The sequence below is a fragment of the Odocoileus virginianus genome, chromosome 30 (genome assembly GCF_023699985.2).
Source record: "Odocoileus virginianus isolate 20LAN1187 ecotype Illinois chromosome 30, Ovbor_1.2, whole genome shotgun sequence".
Classification (NCBI taxonomy): domain Eukaryota; kingdom Metazoa; phylum Chordata; class Mammalia; order Artiodactyla; family Cervidae; genus Odocoileus; species Odocoileus virginianus.
The window spans coordinates 32362314-32380488 of record NC_069703.1 but is presented as its reverse complement, the minus strand read 5'-3'; the positions used below and the strand labels follow the sequence as shown (position 1 = coordinate 32380488).

The following is an 18175-nucleotide window of genomic DNA, read 5'->3' as shown; positions in this document are numbered from 1 at the left end:
CCAACTCAGAGGATATGATACTTAGCTAGGGGGATCTCTTTATAGTTGGGATTAAATTAATAGCTTGTTACCCTAGAACATCATGAGACTGCCTCTGTTTTCGTTAAGTCTTTCAGATGTCACTTCCATACAGGGGTATTTTCTGATCACCCTCTAGCAATATCCTAGTACCTTAGGTCCTGTTCTTCAGAGAATTATTAACCTTATCTCAAATATGCTTTTGTTTGTTTTTGTTTTCCACCCCACACTGATAGAAGCTCTTTGAGATCAAAAGCTTGTGTACTTGATGCCTAGAGCAGTACCAGACATAGCAGTTGTTTAATGGGTATTTGTTGACTGACTGGTTTTTGATCTATGTATTTGATCTTAACTTTTCAATTACATTTGCATGTGGGTTTGTTCCTGTTCTTTTGCAGTTTTTCAGAAACACTGGAATTGGCAGATGACATGGCCATTGATATCCCCCACATTTGGTTGTACCTTGCTGAGCTGGTGACTCCCATGCTAAAAGAAGGCGGAATCTCCATGAGAGAACTTATCGCGTAAGTTGTCTTGTCTCTTTTGATGGATATCTCGTTAACCTGGCAGAACTCACCAGCTGGCTTTTAGCTTAGTGCTGTTTCTTTAGTGCTTTTGGAGACTTTCACACAGCCTGTGTCTCTTTAAGGCTTCTAATTTCTGTATAAAAATGTTACATTTTTCTAAATTAGAGAAGTGATAGGAATATAATAGCCCTGTGGTTCATTAACGTTAGATATGGCTTCAGAATCATGTAATTGGAAAGTGATTGCTCCTGGAAGCTTAATGTTAATCTGGCTTTTGTGTCTCTCATTGCTCCAGTGCTGTAAGAATTTATAGTTCCACGTGATAACCTGTCAGATTGTGGCACCTGCATGGTACGTGCTCAGGTTGTTTGGAAAGAAACTGAGCTGTTAGGCATTCCTAGATTTGGACAGGGATGGGAAATTGTTGCTACATTGTGTAGGCTAGTATTTCCCCAGCTCTTCTTTAAAGTATTAGTGTTTCTCCCAAAACTGATCACATAGCCAGATTCTGCACACTGGCGTGTCCCCATGAGAGCCACAGAGCGCGTTACAGCACGGTGAAGGCTATGAGAGCCCTGTGAACAGAGCAGCAAGTGAAGACCACTCGGCTCTGTTTCCGTCAGCTTTGCTGCAGTTAATTGTTGCATCCTTCCTTTGAGGAATAATTGTTAATATACTGTGGAAGATAGTTTGGGAAATACTGATTTAGACTGTGAGAAAATTGGTTCCTTTCTGTTTCATCCATGTTCTAAAGAAAAGCTTCCTTTCTCAAACATATTTCATAAGCAAGCTTCACACCTTCCTGTTACCTAAGGTGCTTCTCTCCTTTCAGCTTAAAGTTACATAAACAGAGTGAGACTGATCTTTGCATTGCTTCTGTCACTGAAACAGTTAGAGAAAAAGGAAAAACCCAGGAATTGTAAAGCCTCTTTCCAGCTTCTAAATGAGGCATAAAAACCCGAGGTCTCTGAACTACTTCTGCTGAAAATTATTACTTTGAGCATGTTCTGGAGATTGGACTTTCCCAGTATTGTTTAGGTTGCACAGTATCTGTTCTTTTGGCACACTTTGTTTGCCTGTTTTTTAAAAACAGAGAATTTGTTCAGAGGTACTTAAGCAATACTTGCATCTTTTACAGAGAATTTTGCAAACCTTTACTTCCTGTTGGAAGAGCTGGAGTCTTGATTTCTGAAATATTGCACCTTCTATGCAAGCAAATGGTGAGTGTTAAACTTAGTGTTGGACTTAGCAGTGTATTAGGAAGTGTCATGATTTTGATATTGGTTTATTTGTGAAAAACTTGGGTATTGCTATGTAAGTAATTCTGTTAATTTCTATTATTTGGTGGGGGGGTGGGGAGGGGGGAGAGTGAAGTCTCTGGTTTAGTCTAGTTTCTTCCAAAGGTATATTTGCCTTTCTGTTCTCTAGTAATTTGGGAAGAAATTATCTAATCTCAGCTAGATTTGTTAAAATTTAAAGAATCTCAAGATGTGTTTTATTTTCTCTTGAAGCAAAATGGCTATATTATTTATACTTTATTATAATAGATTTTGATTAAAACTCCTCCGCTTTCAGAGAAAGATAAGATTCATGGAATGAATGATTTTATTATTTTTGGATTAAGGCTAAACAATCTGATTAGAAATAGGTGGTAAAAATTCATGTTGATATCATTTATACGTGGAAAACACAAAGTTATCTAAGCAATAGAAACAGACTTTCAAAATAGAGAACGGACTTGTGGTTGCCAAGGGGAGGGGAGAAATGGATTGGGGATTTGGGTTAGCAGATGGAAACTACTGAATATATAATGGATACACAGTGAGGACCTACTATATAGCACAGGGAAGCATTTTCATTATCCTGTGATAAACCGTAATGGAAAGAACATGAAGAAGACTGTTTGTGTTTATATGACACTGAACCACTTTGCTGTGCAGCAGAAGTTAACACAGCATGGTAAATTAACTTCAATAAAATGATGGTTTAATGGATAAAAGGAATAAGTGGTGAAAAAGATTCTACAGGATTGTGAATTTCTATCTTAAATTTACATTTATTTTAGAATTTATTTAGAATTACTGCATAACTCTCTACAAAGCTCTTTGCCAGGATTTTAGTCTACAAAGACGACTAAACCTTCAAAGAATTTATAGACTGGAAGGGGAGACAGACAAATCTTAACCAAAAAATTCTGTCAGTGCTATATTAGAAGTTAAGAGGTTTGGAAAAGTGGTATAGCTTCCCAAAGAGAAAGGTGATGTAACTCCTGGGGTGAGAAACATCAAAACAAAACAACTCACTTAGAAAGTTCCAGAGTGATTTCTGACTTATTCATACCAGAGCAAGAGATACTGGTATGATAGATTTCACTGTTTTATAGGCACTGATCAAAACAAAACAGCATATCATTTCTCTGTATAAATCCACAGAAGTTCCCTTGTATCTAATTTGTGTGATAATTACTCATAGATAGGTATACTGAATAGTCTCAGCTCTAGTTCTGTCTGATTATCTATATGTTTTTAATACCCTTTGCTTGATGGCACTGAAATTTTTATTGAACCCTAATTTCTAGATCCAGAGTTTTCTCCTCCTCTTCTACCTATTTGACTTTATCCCTTAAAATTCAAATTCTTGTTAGAATTCAAATTCTTGTAGAAACAGTAAGCAGATTCTCACTCTTCCTAACTAAAACAAAATTCTCATAGAACATAAACTCTGAAATTAACCTAGAGTTTAAATCCTAGCTCTGCTAGGTTATCAGCTATGCCTTGGGCAAATTAGTCTGTTAGTCTGTGAAACATCTAGTCCGTGTTCCTTAGATGACAGTTGCAGCCTCAAAGCCTGACACTTTCCTTTATCACTGTGACTTGGTTCAGGGAGTGGACTGGAACCTCCTCATCAGTTTTCCAGCTGACAGCGGCTCTTCTCTGTTGTTTGTTAGGCTCAACCTTGCACTTCTTCTTGCCCTTGAAATAATTCTCCTTCCTTGTTCAGGAGCAGTAACTTCCTTAATCATTCTCATGTTAAGTAGCATAACGATAACCTACTATGAGGGCCTGCAGCAAGGCTTATTGAGTGGCTTTAATCACCAATGCATACAGCACTGTCCGGGAAAAGAGACAGTTCTGAATTTATCAGCTGTGTAAGTTAAACTCTTTAGATGATTGTATTCAAAAAAACATCAGGAAAAAAAAAAATCGAACATCAAGCCTGCCGATCCCCAAATTAGTCATCTGGTAAAAGAAATTATTGAACCTTAAGCAACTGTACTTCATTTACCACTACATTTATGTACATTCAGACATCTCAGCCTAAAAGCTGAGAATCCTAAGAAATTAACTTCATATCAACACAGGGAAAACTTTCCGTTTTTTAGCCTTCACAGTTCTGCACTCTTGGCTTTTTTTCCCTCATTCCAGTGTAGAAGTAAATGAACTGGACTTGATCTCTGTTTTAGAGCCATAAGAAAGTGGGCGCCCTGTGGCGCGAGGCTGGCCTCAGCTGGAAGGACTTTCTACCAGAAGGGGAAGATGTACACCGTTTTCTCCTGGAGCAGGTGAGTGGCAGCACAGCTTACGCCTCCTGTGTGATAGTGTTTTGTCTGTTTCTTAAAGGAGGTAAAAGTAATTGCATCAGTATTCCAGTTATTAAGTGGAAGTTAAAATTGCTCAGTCGTGTGTGACTCTTTGTGACCCCATGGACTTCTGCTAGGCGCCTCTGTCCATGGGAGTCTCCAGGCAAGAATACTAGAGTGGGTAGCCATTCACTTCTCCAGGGAATCTTGCCAACCCAGGGATTGAACCCAGCTCTCCCACATAGCAGGTGGATTCTTTACAGTTTTTAAAATTAGACCAAAATAGGAATAATGGTCAAGTTGTCATTTTACATCTATACTTTAAGGCCACTTTACCCTCAAAAAGACTCATGATTCCTAAGGAGGAATATTTTCTGATTTCTTGTTGGAACCAATCCCAGTTCTCGTCTGGGAACTTTTAACAACCTCATGGCTGTTTGCCTATGCATTCATTAGATGATGGATTAAAAATAAAGGAAAAATTTAAGAAATTAGACACATTTTAAAAACAAGTTACATGTGTCCTTGAATCAGGAATGAAATTGATAAATAAAGCAGGAGTATAGGGCTACAGCTACAAATCTCCTGAGCTCCAGGTCTGCAAGCAGATAGAAACAAGCAGACGTTACATCTATAGGGTAACAGCCCCTTACAAGGAGAAGATTGGAGACAGGCTTACTGCGCATCAGTAAGTGGAAGTTCAGTAAATAAGTGTTAGGAAGTAGGTACAGTCTTGTAGATAGAACTTTAACTAAGCTGCCTGCTGACTTGGTAACTGGATCCAGAAATCCACAACAAGGCAGAAGGCTCCACAACCCTTATAATCTGGTCCTAAAACAAAAAATTCTTCTCAAAATGATCCTGAAAATCAAAATCCTAAAACATCTGAGGAAAATAACTGCTAAGATAGCCAACAAATTCAGCAATAAGGAGAAAAAAGTCACTCTTAGGTTAAAAGAAAATAATAAAACAATCTGAAAGTGATTTTAAAGCTTGTATATTTTAAGTTGGTTAAAGGCATTAGATTCACAGTGGATTTTAGCTTTCTTCTGGTTTTAGTCTAGATACACTAAGAAGCACTCCTTAGAACCTACATAAGGCGTAATTTATCTTTCATTGCTGGGATCATAGAACATGGAATAAACTTCCAAATAACAAAAAGAATAAGGGGGAGAAAAGCCAAAGATGAAATATGAATTCTGAGCAGTAAGCACATGTGAGAATTCCCATGGACAGAGAAGCCTGGTGGGCTATAGTCCATGGGGTCGCAAAGAGTCGGACATGACTAAGCAACTAAGCAGAAGCACATGTGAAGGGCATGTTGCCTAATACCACTTGGAGTGCTCCTGGAGATCTTGAAGAAGCTGGAATAGTCCTAGTTCAGTATTAACCCCGCTCCACAAGCACCAAACCGAAATGCTCTTTGGAGAAAACATGCTCAACTTACCTCTTATTTTCTACAAATTAACATTATCTAAATGTATGAGTTAATACTTAAGAGTTCATTTAACACATAGTGAAATAAGTAACCATGAATGAGAGTAAACAGGCAATAAATGCAGGATATAGACTCTGGAGACTTGGAATAATAGAATTATAACTCATAATATAAAATAACACTATTTTAAAAAGACAGAGTCACAAAAATGAGCAAACATGATTGGGCAGATATAAAAAGAGAAGAAACTAGATAGAATTCTGATAGATGTTAATAAAATTTAGGGACTAGAAAAAGAAAGTCTGTAACGTGTCTAACTGGAGTCCTAGAAGGGAAAGTAGGGAGAATGGAAGAGAGCCATTATTTGAGGAGATTGTGGCTACTAAGACTTTTCCAGAACTGGAAATAACATGAATCTGTAGAAAGCATGTGAATACCACATAGAGTAGTTACATTTTAGTGAAACGGCATAATATCCAAAAAAGAAAAAGATTTTAAAGTAGATAGAAGAAGCATATTAAAACAACAGTGAAAGCCCAATTGTATTCTGTCAGTCAAAGTGTTACATAGATGACAATAAAAGATGGTGGAATAATTCTAGTGCTGAGAAAATACCAGTTAATCTAGAGTTGACTTCCAAATAAACTAACCTTTAAGAAGGGCAACATATATTTAGAAACTTAGTAACACACTTCTAAATAACCCATGAGTCAAATAAAAAATCATAAAAGATATTTTAAAAATATTTTATACTGGATAAAAGTAAAAGCACAAACCATAAAAATTTGTGGGGTACAACTAAAGCAGTATTAGAGTGAAGTTTTTAGCACTGAACACCTGTATGGAAAAGATGTAAAGTCACAAATCATTAACTTCAGCTTCAACCTTAAAAAATTAGAACAAGGAAGAGCAAATAAAACTCAAAAGTAAATAGAAAAAAGGAAATAACAAAAATCAGAGCAGAAATCAGTGAAACAAAAGAATAGAGAAGAGTCACTGAAGTCAAAAGCTGGTTCTTTGAGAAGATAAAGTTGATAAACCCTTAGCTAAACTAATCAGGAAAAATAAAAGATAAGGCACAAATTTCTAACAAAAAGAGAAAGATGACATTGTACATATTCTACACATAATGACAACAGATAAGAGGATTTTATGAATAATCTTTATGCCAGTAAACACATCAACTTGGTTGAAATGAGTAAATTTCTTGAGCAAGAAGAAACTACTAGAGCAAGAAGAAAAACAGATAACGTGAATATCTATGAAAGAAATCATAGTAGTTAAAAATGTTCCCACAAAAAACACTCAGGGTTCTGATGAATTCACTGATGAGTTCTACCAAATGTTAAAGGAAAAAGTAATGCTAATTTTGCAGAACTTTCATGCTAATTCTTTCAAAACATTGAACAGGAGAGACTATTTTCCAACTCATTCTATGAGGCCAGCATTACACTGATAACAAGACTAGACAAAGGCATTTCAAGAAAGAGAACTATAGACTAATTCCTAATTATCATAGAGAAAATTTTGTTGACTAAATTTGTTGTCAACAAGGTTTTCGCAAGTCACATCTAACAGCAACAAAAAAAGATAAAACATCATGACCAGGTAGGTTTATCACAGGAATATAAGGTTAATTTAAAATTATAAAACCATGCATAGATGTAGGAAAGATGAAGTAGGAAGAAGATCCAGAGTTAGTCCCTCTGCTGAAACAACTGTTGAGCTGGGACAGTTAGAATCAGCTATTTTGAAATTATGAAGTCTAGTGGAACAAATGCAGTACCAGAACCAGGACAGTGTTTGATGAAAAAAGAGTGTGGCAAATTTCAGGTATTTTGCCTAGAAAGCTACCAGCCTGCAGCTGTGTGGTAGACAGCAGAAAGGATAGTAGTTCTGTCTTTCTGACCAGATTGAGCAATAACGACCTTGTCCTCCAGAGACTGGCATTGTGTCTTTTAACATGCCTACCACTTCACCAAGAATCCATTTCAGGACCTTAATGTTGTTTCCATTCCTCACTCTGAAACAGCTTCTCATATGGGGTCTGTTACAGAACTTAAACGGAACACATTAGAGTCTTCCCCACACCTCTCTGTTTTTCTCCTCAGATCCAAATAGTCACTGAAATTTCTGAAAGATCGCTGGCTGACAGCGAAGGTAGTGGATCAGAGATTTCAGGAACCACACAAAGGAAAGAGTACAGTCCTTGTCAGAAAGTCACTAAATAAACACATAACTACAACATCAGCAGTTCCTAGGTAAAGGAGAGAATCTGATGTCCAGACTTAGCACATTGCAAGGTCTGGTTTTCAACAAAAAATTATAAAGTATGCAAAGAAACAGGAAAATACAGCTCTTTCAAAAGGAAGAAAGAAACTGACAGAAAGCACCCCTGGGGAAGCCCAAGCATTGGGCGTACTAGACCAGGGCCTCAGCTGTGCTCCGGTGGCTAAAGATGACCACGAAGGAAGAGATAAAGGAAATCAGAAGGATGAACAAGCCGAGAGTACCAGTGAAGAGGTAGAAACTATAAAAAGCAACCAAATAGAAACTGAAAAGTGACAATAGCTGAAATGAAAAATTAACTAAACACCAGCAGGTTTGAACAGACTAATCAATCCGTGAACTTGAAAATAGTGCAGTTGAAATTGTTCAATCAGGAATCACTGATTCAACACTGATTTACTATGATGAAAGTCCATCGTTAGTATTTGCAGATACACCTTGTATTGTTTTTCCAATAAAATTTATATGAAACAATATCATTGAATTTTTTAAGTAAAAATGTCCCTATAGTTGTTTATTTTTAAAAAACCTTTTAATTATAATAATACATATTGAAAAATTAATCCATTTAACATATAAAAGGCTTTAAAAGAAGAATTTCTCAGTTTGAGGAGCAGAAAGAAAAAAGAATCAAGAAAAATGAAGAGTCTAAGGACTTAGGGGACAGCTTCAAGCATATCAGTATACCATAATGGAGCCCCAGAGAAAAGAGAAAGAGACAGAAGAAAATGTTTAAAGAAATAATGGTTGAAAACTTCCCAAATTTGATCAAAGATGTGAATCTACATATTTATGAACTTCAACAAACTGCAAGCAGGATAAACTCAGTTTCACAAGATACAGTGAAACTGCTGAAAGACAAAAACAAAGAATAAATATTGAAAGCATCAAGAGAAAAAGTGACTCATCACATACAAAGTAGCCTCAATAAAATTAACAGCCAATTTCCCACCAGAAACTATGGTAGTCAGAAGACATTGGAATGATATACTTAAAGTACTAAAATTTAAAGACTGTTTATATATCTGCAGTATTTGCTACAAAAATGAGGAAGATATGAAGACATTCCCAGATAAAAACTAAGTTAGTTAGTACACCTACCATCCTTAACTGAGTCTTTCAGGTTGAAGCAAAAGGATGTAACTCAAAACCATGCAAAGAAATATAGATAATTGGTAAAGGTAACCACACAGATAAATATAAATCAAGCATTATTTTGTTTTCCATTTGTAACTCCTTTTTGTTTACTGAATGATTATGATTTAAAAGGCAAATCCATAAAATGATAAATATGTGTTAATGGGCATACATTGTATAAAGACATTATTTATGAAAATAGCTGCATAAGGATGATTTCTCATGGAATTCCCATAAGGCCCAGCTCTTGTACTTCTAGGTGTATATCCAAAAGAAATGAAAACATGTGGCATCCTTATTTGAAGTCAGATGAGCCTGGGTTCAGATTCCAGTTTTCTCCCACTTAAGACTTTAAAATTACTTGATTTCTCTAAGCCTGAGATTCCTTACCTATGAAATGCTTATTATAATATCTATCTTTTTATGACAATTAAAAAAGAGATAATGTTTAAGAAGCACTGAGCATAGAGAGGAACTCAGTCAACTATGCATAATGTTGTTATTAATAAAAATGTTTAGAAAACAAGAAAAATGAGGCTTCAGAAAACTTGGCCATCCTTACCTTGACTTTTAGCTTTCTTCTAAAATGGCTAGTATAATACCCTTTTTCTGGGAACCCTGTTACATTCTACAAGAGATAGTGATGAGCTGATCCATAAATCTGAAGCCCAGCCTTCTAAGTTCTAGGAAGATTAGATGGCTTGCACAGAAACACAGGGATTCTGAGGGATAAATGCTTCTCTCCAGTGAAAAAGCTAAACTTCACAGCTCACCACTGACTTCTTTAGGCCGTGGTAAAGACTTTCACATTTTTAGATCATTTTATTAATGAGCAGTGTAATTAATGTTTAACTTTGCTATTAATGTTAATTGCTACCAGACCTCCAATTGTCTGTGTAGGTATAGGGTAGGTTAAAGAGGTATTCTGTGTAGGTATCCTAACATCTAAGATAATGTTAAAACAAATTTGTAGAATGTTTCAAGGTTATGAGAAATCAGTTGCCTGTTCTTAAAAGAACTAACAGCCATCATCTCGTAATTTTGTATGTATATTGAAATGTGGTAGTTAACGCATTTATCAATGTTGAATCAGAAAAATTGTGATACTGAATCATGTTTCTAAAGCTTTATAGGAATATGTTATTTAAAAGTGCTACGTACATGGTAAAGACAATTAAAACAAAATGAATTTTTTTTTTACAGAATTCCAGGTAATTTTGGATTTGTGGATCCAAGGAGGATATAGGAACATATATGAGTCTTCTATGGTATTAGAGAAAAATTTGTAAATAATCTTTAGTATTTTAATCTTTATGGGTTTCGCATAGAGAAGCTGTATAAAGCAAAGCATACTTATATATATTTCATGGCCTTATACCCTAGAAAATGAAATATCACTTTGATTATTGATTTTTTAAAAAAAATACTCACGAAAGAGTTACATGGCATCATTTTTTACACTTGGATTCAGAATGGTCAGGAGGTGTTTGAAGGACTTGACAAAACTAAAGCTATAGAGTCTTTGACAGCTGCTCTGTGACAATAGTGATATTAATCATAGGCTGCAGAAGGGTAGTTAAATTGTATCCTTGCTGGTACACCTGCCCTGCCTTAGAGCTGTGTCACCGCTGAGAGCAAGACTGAAGCAGGCAGGGGTACGAGGTTAAATGAAATACGAGAAAGACAAACACCGCCTGATTTCATTTACACGTGGGATCCGCAAAACAAGTAAAAACCCATAGATTGAGTGAAGAGGTAGGTGGTTGCCAGAGCAGAAGGGATTGGAAGGGGTGAAACAGTTGAAGGGGGTCAAGAGATACAAACTTGCAGTTACAAAATAAGTAGGTTATGGGAAAGTATAATGTGCAGCTTGGAGAGAACAGTCAGTGGCATTGTACCGACTTTGTAAGGCGACAGAGAAGGACTGGGCTTACTGCGGTGGTCATTTCACAGTATGTACAAAAGTCGGATCACTGTATTGTACACAATATTGAACTAATATTGTGGATCAGACATACTGAAAATGAAGACTGAAGCTCATAATGATTTGGAGGAAAAGTAAGCTTGATTTTAAGGAGAATCAGAGATACTCAGTATAAAAAAAATGGTATATTCAGAAGAATAATGCATTTAGAATCTTTCAAAACTATAAATACAGATGGGCTTCTGCTGATCATTTTGATTGCACGTGAAATAGAAGAGATAGCCCATGACTTTGTTTTTTTCACAGGGTGATAATAATATTGAATTATTTTAATATGTTTAACTTTGTATGTTTCAGAAGTTGGACTTTTTACAGTCTGACAGTTCCTGTTCCTCCGAAGCACTTTTGAAGAAAGAACTCTCTGCCGAAGAGCTGTATAAGCGACTCGAGAAACTCATTATTGAGGACAAGGCAAATGATGAACAGATCTTTGACTGGGTAGAGGTATAAAGACTAAAGATTCATAGTCTTTTATAAAGTCAAGTAAAAATATTCAGAACATAAGCCATTTTCTCTGGATTTCTCATTAGTCTAGTATATACACTACATTTTGCCATTCAAAAATTTCCATTTCTTTCTCAGGTTCTCACATTTTAGATACTATCCTGGATAAAATTAATAAATATGTAATTATTATGAAATATGTTGGCTTACCTTTTCATAACATACCTTAATATCTTGTGTTATAGAGTCCATTTATCATGTCTGTATTTAACTTGTTACTATATTCCTTTAAATATTAACTTTTGTTTATGTAGATGTGTTTTATTTGTGCACATTTTCATGGAATCATGTACTAATCCAAGTTGAAAGAAAGCCATGAGGGGCTAATCTAGTTCTCTCTGTCTTGTATAACTCTTGTTTTATAGTCCCTTCTAATGGGTTGTTGTTTCTTTAAACCATTTCCAGGCATTGAGAAATAATGAAGCTTCTCATAATTTTTTTAACCTATTTTCCCTCCTGTCTATGGGATAGTCTGTCACCTCACCTGATGGGTAATATTTTTAAGTAAATTATAATAGTCAATAGGATATATTCCTGACTCCTCCTGTAGGTTCTTTCATTGCTTCTTAAAATCTTGGTACCCAGGCCCTTGTCTGATTATTCTCATACAAACATAACCTGCATTTTGAACATACCTCTCTAAGTAACATGTGTAAACTGAGTGTGAACATCAGCTGTGGTCCAACAGTACAGAGTTAGGTGGTATTTCAGCATTTTTTGCTTTCTTTTTTAACACTGTGCTTCTGGCAGGCTCACCACAGTGAACCCAGACCTGTCCATTCAGTCTTGTAGTATCCGCTCATTTATATTCTACAGGTTAGGTCATCTCTTCCATCCCAAACTTACACATTTCTTTTTCAAGCCAAAATAGTGTTTTAAACGTTTATTTCTATTTAGATTTATCTTCTTAAATTAGACACTTTTTTATAAAAGTCTTCAGGACATTTTTGGTTCTAACTTGGTCATACATTTTGCTTGCCGTCTTTTCCACTTTGCGCCCTCCTTGCATTGGAGTGCTGTGTCAGCTTTGCCCTCACCCCAGTCACGGGGAACGTGTGAGTAGAGTAGGCCCGAGGCCACAGCAGCCTGCTTTTTAGGACCAGATCTCATCGCCATCCTGGTGGGCATTTCAGCTGTTAGCTTGCTTATTACTTCACGTCATTCCTACCATCCAGTTTGCCTTTTCATCTTGCCTACAAGGGAGTACTATTATAATTTGTCAGATGTCTTACTAAACTCTGGGAAGTTACAGCTTTATCCATCAGAGCTGCCATATGGTGATCATATCAGAAGAGGAGAGGAGGTTAGTTTAGCATGACTTGGGTTTTTTTGTCCTTATTTATTCTTAGCATAACCATCTCTTTCCTCTGTAAGACTTTTAAACCATTCATATGATAGTTTGTTGTAGATTTTAGGATAGAATTAGTATCAGGCTTTCTGGTATGTTATTAACCTCAGATACCTTCTTTTATGTTTTAGAAAGTCAGGTCAATATTTGCATACTGAACATCATTCTCTTTCAGCGATTTGGTCTTTTATTTCTCATATGTTGCCAAATGATGCTGTTTGTACCTCTTCATCCATGTTGGGCCCTATTTTCTTAAATAGTAGTATTTATTTAGCTTCTTCCAGGCCAACAGTTATTCTCCTTAAAAATAAGACAAAGGGTAAATTTTAGTGAATGTAAATGATACCTAATAAAGGTGAATTTTAAAGAAGGATCAAGGAAACAGAAACATTATAATGGTCACTGAGCTCACAGTTCATCTAAGGTGTTTGTTGCTGTAAATCTGATATTAGTACTATACAGTAATCTGATTTTGCTTATTGTTTCCAATTAGCAGACCCATTTTCCATATTGTTCTTATGCATTTTTGTTAATATCTTTGCTTCATCTTAGTGTTCTTGATACTTTTCTTCATGTCTTTTCTGTTCTTGAATACTAGAATTACAGTGTCTGGCTTTATTTAAATACACGGTTCATTTCTTTAAAATGGAAGAAACAGTCAAATGGTTTTGAAGGGTTATTATCTAACAGTAATTACATCTAGCTAATTTGTTTTTCTCTGACTCTACTTGAAATCTGATCCTTTGGGAATTTTATACTCAGCTGAAATAGCTCTACAACCTGTTTATAAAGTATTGTTGAGCCAGAGAGTAATCATGTATTTTTATTCTCTCATTTATTCAAAAATAATTGTTCAGACTTTGCAGAAGTAATTTCCTGGGCTAGACCAGCCTTGGCTTCAGTCTGTATATTATTTAAAGTGGTACACAAGCATAAACCATATATATAAACCATCATTAAATCTTTTCTACACAACTCTTACCCCAAGTTATTCTCAGCCTTACCTATCAGCAATAGCACCACATGTTTCTGTCCTGTGGGATGAGATCAATAGCGAAAGGTGGCCTGGCCCTCTGTGTTCAGCTCTGCCAGTATCCTGCAGAGCTAGCCATCTGCCTTGTGAACCACTCTTAACTCTGCTTTCAAGAAACCACCAGTTCCTCCCAAGTGATATATGTGAGGTTAGGTATTCAGCAAAGAGAGAGCTGCTGGTTAACTTACATCAGCTCTAAAATTCATAAACATTAAACTGATCTCTAAATATCTTTGAAATTCTTAGCTTTATAACACGTACTTTTTTAAATGGCATTTTTAATTTTTTCCTAGCTGGTTATTTTAAGAATGACTCTTTAAGTAGAAAATACTGTGCTGTGCTGTGGTATTCTAAGCTATTAAAAGAAGCTGAGATAAGCATTAATTCTGTTCACAGGTATAAGGAACATAAACTCTGGAAAATATTTGAAATACCTACCTAGAAAATGGCTGCTTTTGTGTGTTTTCTCCTTTTGCTTCCCATCTGGTTTAGTGTAGTATTTTATAGCAAAAAGATAAGATCTTAAGAGAAATAAACTAAAAAATAAGTTGGAGGTTCATTTACTCTATTTAATTTACCTCAGAATACATGTTTTTGCCATCCTTAGAAAAGAGGAACAGTTATCTCACCACTACCTGAGGTGTTTATTTGAGGTAATTCTAGAAATTAGCCTCTAATTCACATTAAGATGAAAAAGCAGCGTTAGCACATCTAAACATAGTTCCACACTACTGAGCAAAGTAGGCCTTAAAATACTCTGTAGTTGCAGAATAGTTGTTCTTTCAACTTTATAGATTTGGAAAGATCATCTTAAGATGGCTTATTTATTGAAAAGGGAAAATGCTTTTAAACAGTTGCATTTCCGAATGTATATAGTACACAGCACTGTTTAACTGAATGAACAGAGGATATGGAGTGGTAAGCTCCCCGGAAACAAAATACCGCTATGTAGAACACTCTCAGAAAAAACTGGTGATAGCCCCAGTATTTCCTGGTGAATCAAAAGACTAATTTTTACTAAAAAGTTGAACATGATCTCATGTGCCCTTAGTGCAAGATGAAGCCTGGTTTAGGGGAAAATAATACCTCTGGTGTGCCAAGGGTACATTTAACTATTCTGTTTACTTTTGATTGCAGGCTAATCTAGATGAAAGCCAGATGAGTTCGCCTACATTCCTTAGAGCTTTAATGACCGCAGTCTGTAAAGCAGCTATTATAGGTAAGTCGTATTTCTGAAGGCAACATCTGAAAATCCCCCATATGTCAACTGCTGATGATACGGGTCAGAGTTTATGTTGCCCTTAACAGCGGCACTGTAAAGCTCAGTCCCTGTGCCAAATGAACGCCATTTCTGCCTACAGTGCCTGGCTGTCCTGGGCCGCGGGCGCAGATAGCTGCTCTGCCTGCAGCGGGCCCAGCTGTCAGAGCCGCTGTGGGCCTTCTGCTCCCTAGGTCAGCAGGGCGTCAGGGCCTGCTCCTGAGGTGGTCTGCTGAGTGTGACTTTTCCTTTCCTTTTCACCTCCAGCATTCAGAGGCTGCACTGCCTTCCATTCACGAGTTAAAATGAACAATTTGAATATCCTTGTCCAATGTCGATGAAGGGCTAATCTCAAAAGAAAAGCCACTTTATGTAAATTCATGTATGAGGAAAGAAAATACCAATTATTTCTCCTGTTTTATGTTGACCTGATAAGACAATATTATTGAATGTTTATGAATTACATAGATAGACAGGATTCTGATTGGTAGAGACTCTAAACGGTCTGAACTGCACATAGTGCAGTAAAAAAAAAAACTAAGATTTAACGAGATCATCCACTTGGCCTGGGACTGAAGCCCACATATCTGTCACTGAAATAGAAAAAAAAAAATCTATCAGCTGAAAAGTTGTTCAGAATCATTATAGAGATAGCTTCAAAATTCAAGATTTTCTGTCAGATGAATTTAAACACCTGGTGGTGTTTGCCATTGTCACAACTAATCCTCATCCTGCTGATAACGGGGCTTCCCTGGTGGCTCAGGCCTCTGCCTGCCGATGCAGGAAACATGGATTCAATCCCTGGGTCGGGAAGATCCCCTGGAGAAGGAAATGGCAACCCACTCCTGTATTCTTGCCTGGAGAATTCCATGGACAGAGGAGCCTGGTGGGGTACAGTCCATGGGGTCGCAAGAGAATCAGACATGACTGAGTGACTAAACAATAACAACACTGCTAGTAATAATACAACAGCTCTAATTCTTTTACCCTTCTTAAGAGATGTAAATGAACTCTCTCTTTATAATTTCCTTTTTAATGTTGTTTTTATGGTTTGGAATGTCATGAGACGACTGTCCCTGTTTGATTATGATTAAAGATAAAGAACTGAGTGCACTACTCTTGAGGCAGCCCAGCACTCTAAATACATCCTCCTCCATATTTCTGTTTGTTTTTTGTTTCAGGAAGAATTTCATGTATTCTCCTGGTGGTCTAGTGGTTGGGACTTCGCCCTCCAGTGCAGGGGGTGTGGATTCGATCCCTGATTTGGGAGCTAGGATCCCACATGCCTCACGACCAAAAAACGAAAACATAAAACAGAAGCAGTATTATAACAAATTCAATAAAGTTGTTTTGTTTTAATTGAAATTTTAGAAAATTTGGCATTTCAAAATAGTTACCACAGACCCCCTTCGTTCCTCTTTCCCTGCAGGGTCATGTATGTCTTACTGATTCAGAAAACTGAAAACAGCTGTGTGTGTTAATGCTCAGTTCTTCTGTCTCCTCCAGCCGACTGTTCGACCTTCCGAGTGGACACTGCTGTTATCAAGCAGAGAGTGCCGATCTTACTCAAATACCTAGACTCAGATACAGAGAAGGAACTGCAAGCACTTTATGCACTACAAGCATCAATAGTAAAACTTGATCAACCTGCCAGTAAGTTTACCTCTTCATCCAGTTAACTCAACTGATGGGTGAGGATAATTTATCCAAGGCAGCACTCGAGAGATGGTTTGATGGGCTTTAAACAGTGGAAAATAGAAGAATCCCTAGTGACAAAAACTCAGCCTGTAACTTTGATAAACCTGAATGTTTTTAAGTGGTTGACTCTTCTGAGAAAATGACAAGAAGACTAGTTTATATTATTTATATTATATGAGGAGATTTAATCCTCATTCTCGGGCACGTCTGTCTTATAAGAATCTCTGCCATGATGGAAATGTATCTCTGTCATGCAGTACAAGACAATCATGAACCACTTGTATCAGTCAAGCACTTAAATGTGGCTACTGTGACTAAGGAACTGAACTTAAAATATTAAATGTCAGTAGCTCCATGTGGTTAGCGGCTACCCTATTGGACAGTGCAGGTCTAGGGCACGTGGCATTAGCGTCTGTGCAGTACAGTTCTCCACCTTCTTGGACCCAGGCCTTAATAATGAAAGAGGGTGATACTTGTCAGGGTCCTCAGATACCCAACAAAGACATGGAGGCATTTTAGACTAATTTTCAGTTAAGAGTTACAGTTAAATCTGGCTAACCAGACAAATAAGGTAACTCGAACACCCAAGTGTTAGTGATCTGGTAAATTAAGTGAATCGTATTAAATCTTGAAAATTCAGTTGAAACTTCTTAAAGTGGACACTAAGTATATGGCTATTTCAGAGATAGCACTGAAGTAATTCTTTGGCATTTCCTTAGCTTGTGACTTCTGCAGAGTTTTTCTTCTCGGCTAGTAGTGCTAAATCCCTTTGGGAAATAAAGGGAAGAATTGGAACAGTCCTCAAAGTATAACTGAAGAGATATTCTATCTATAAATCTGTCCTTTTTGAAACAATAATATAAGCTGAGTTTCCATGATGAGAGTAAAACAGAAGACTAAAATTGCCCAGATCATCTGGGCACTGAAAATAATGACTATCATTTCATTGGATAAAATCCAGATGAGATAGTTTTTACCCATGTTTTTCATATGAATTATTACTCTCTTCATTTTGAAAACAACACTAGAGGAGAGAAAGCACATTCTGCCTTTTCCTCCCAAAATTTATAAAAATTAGATGGTTTTATTGTAAAATCTCAAAGAAAATGTATCAAAAGGAAAGTTTAAAAAATTATTCTTGTATTTTTAAGTGTTCAGGTTGAAAACTATGTAACATCAAACAGCTCAGTAATATCAGAAGACAGTTCAAATTGAATAAAATAAAAACTAGTTCCAACTGCCTAAATTTTTTCACATTCTTTAGACAAATGGCTTTGCTCTTAGGCTGTCAGGAGGGAGTGTGATGAAGTGACCCCGACGGGGCGTCCTGCCGGTGAATTCCATCCCTTCCCTGGATGGGA

General features: G+C 36.6%; 1 protein-coding gene across 24 annotated transcripts in view; it reads left to right on the top strand.

The window, feature by feature from the left end:
• The window catches only part of EIF4G3 (eukaryotic translation initiation factor 4 gamma 3), a 348977-nt gene that overhangs the window by 330395 nt on the left and 407 nt on the right, over window positions 1-18175 (top strand). For all 24 annotated transcript variants that reach the window (XM_070458865.1, XM_070458866.1, XM_070458863.1 and 21 more), the window contains 6 exons: window positions 417-542; window positions 1684-1765; window positions 4009-4107; window positions 11271-11417; window positions 14996-15077; window positions 16623-16769. In XM_070458865.1, the coding sequence (XP_070314966.1) occupies window positions 417-542; window positions 1684-1765; window positions 4009-4107; window positions 11271-11417; window positions 14996-15077; window positions 16623-16769 (683 nt within the window). The remainder of the gene's footprint in view (window positions 1-416; window positions 543-1683; window positions 1766-4008; window positions 4108-11270; window positions 11418-14995; window positions 15078-16622; window positions 16770-18175) is intronic.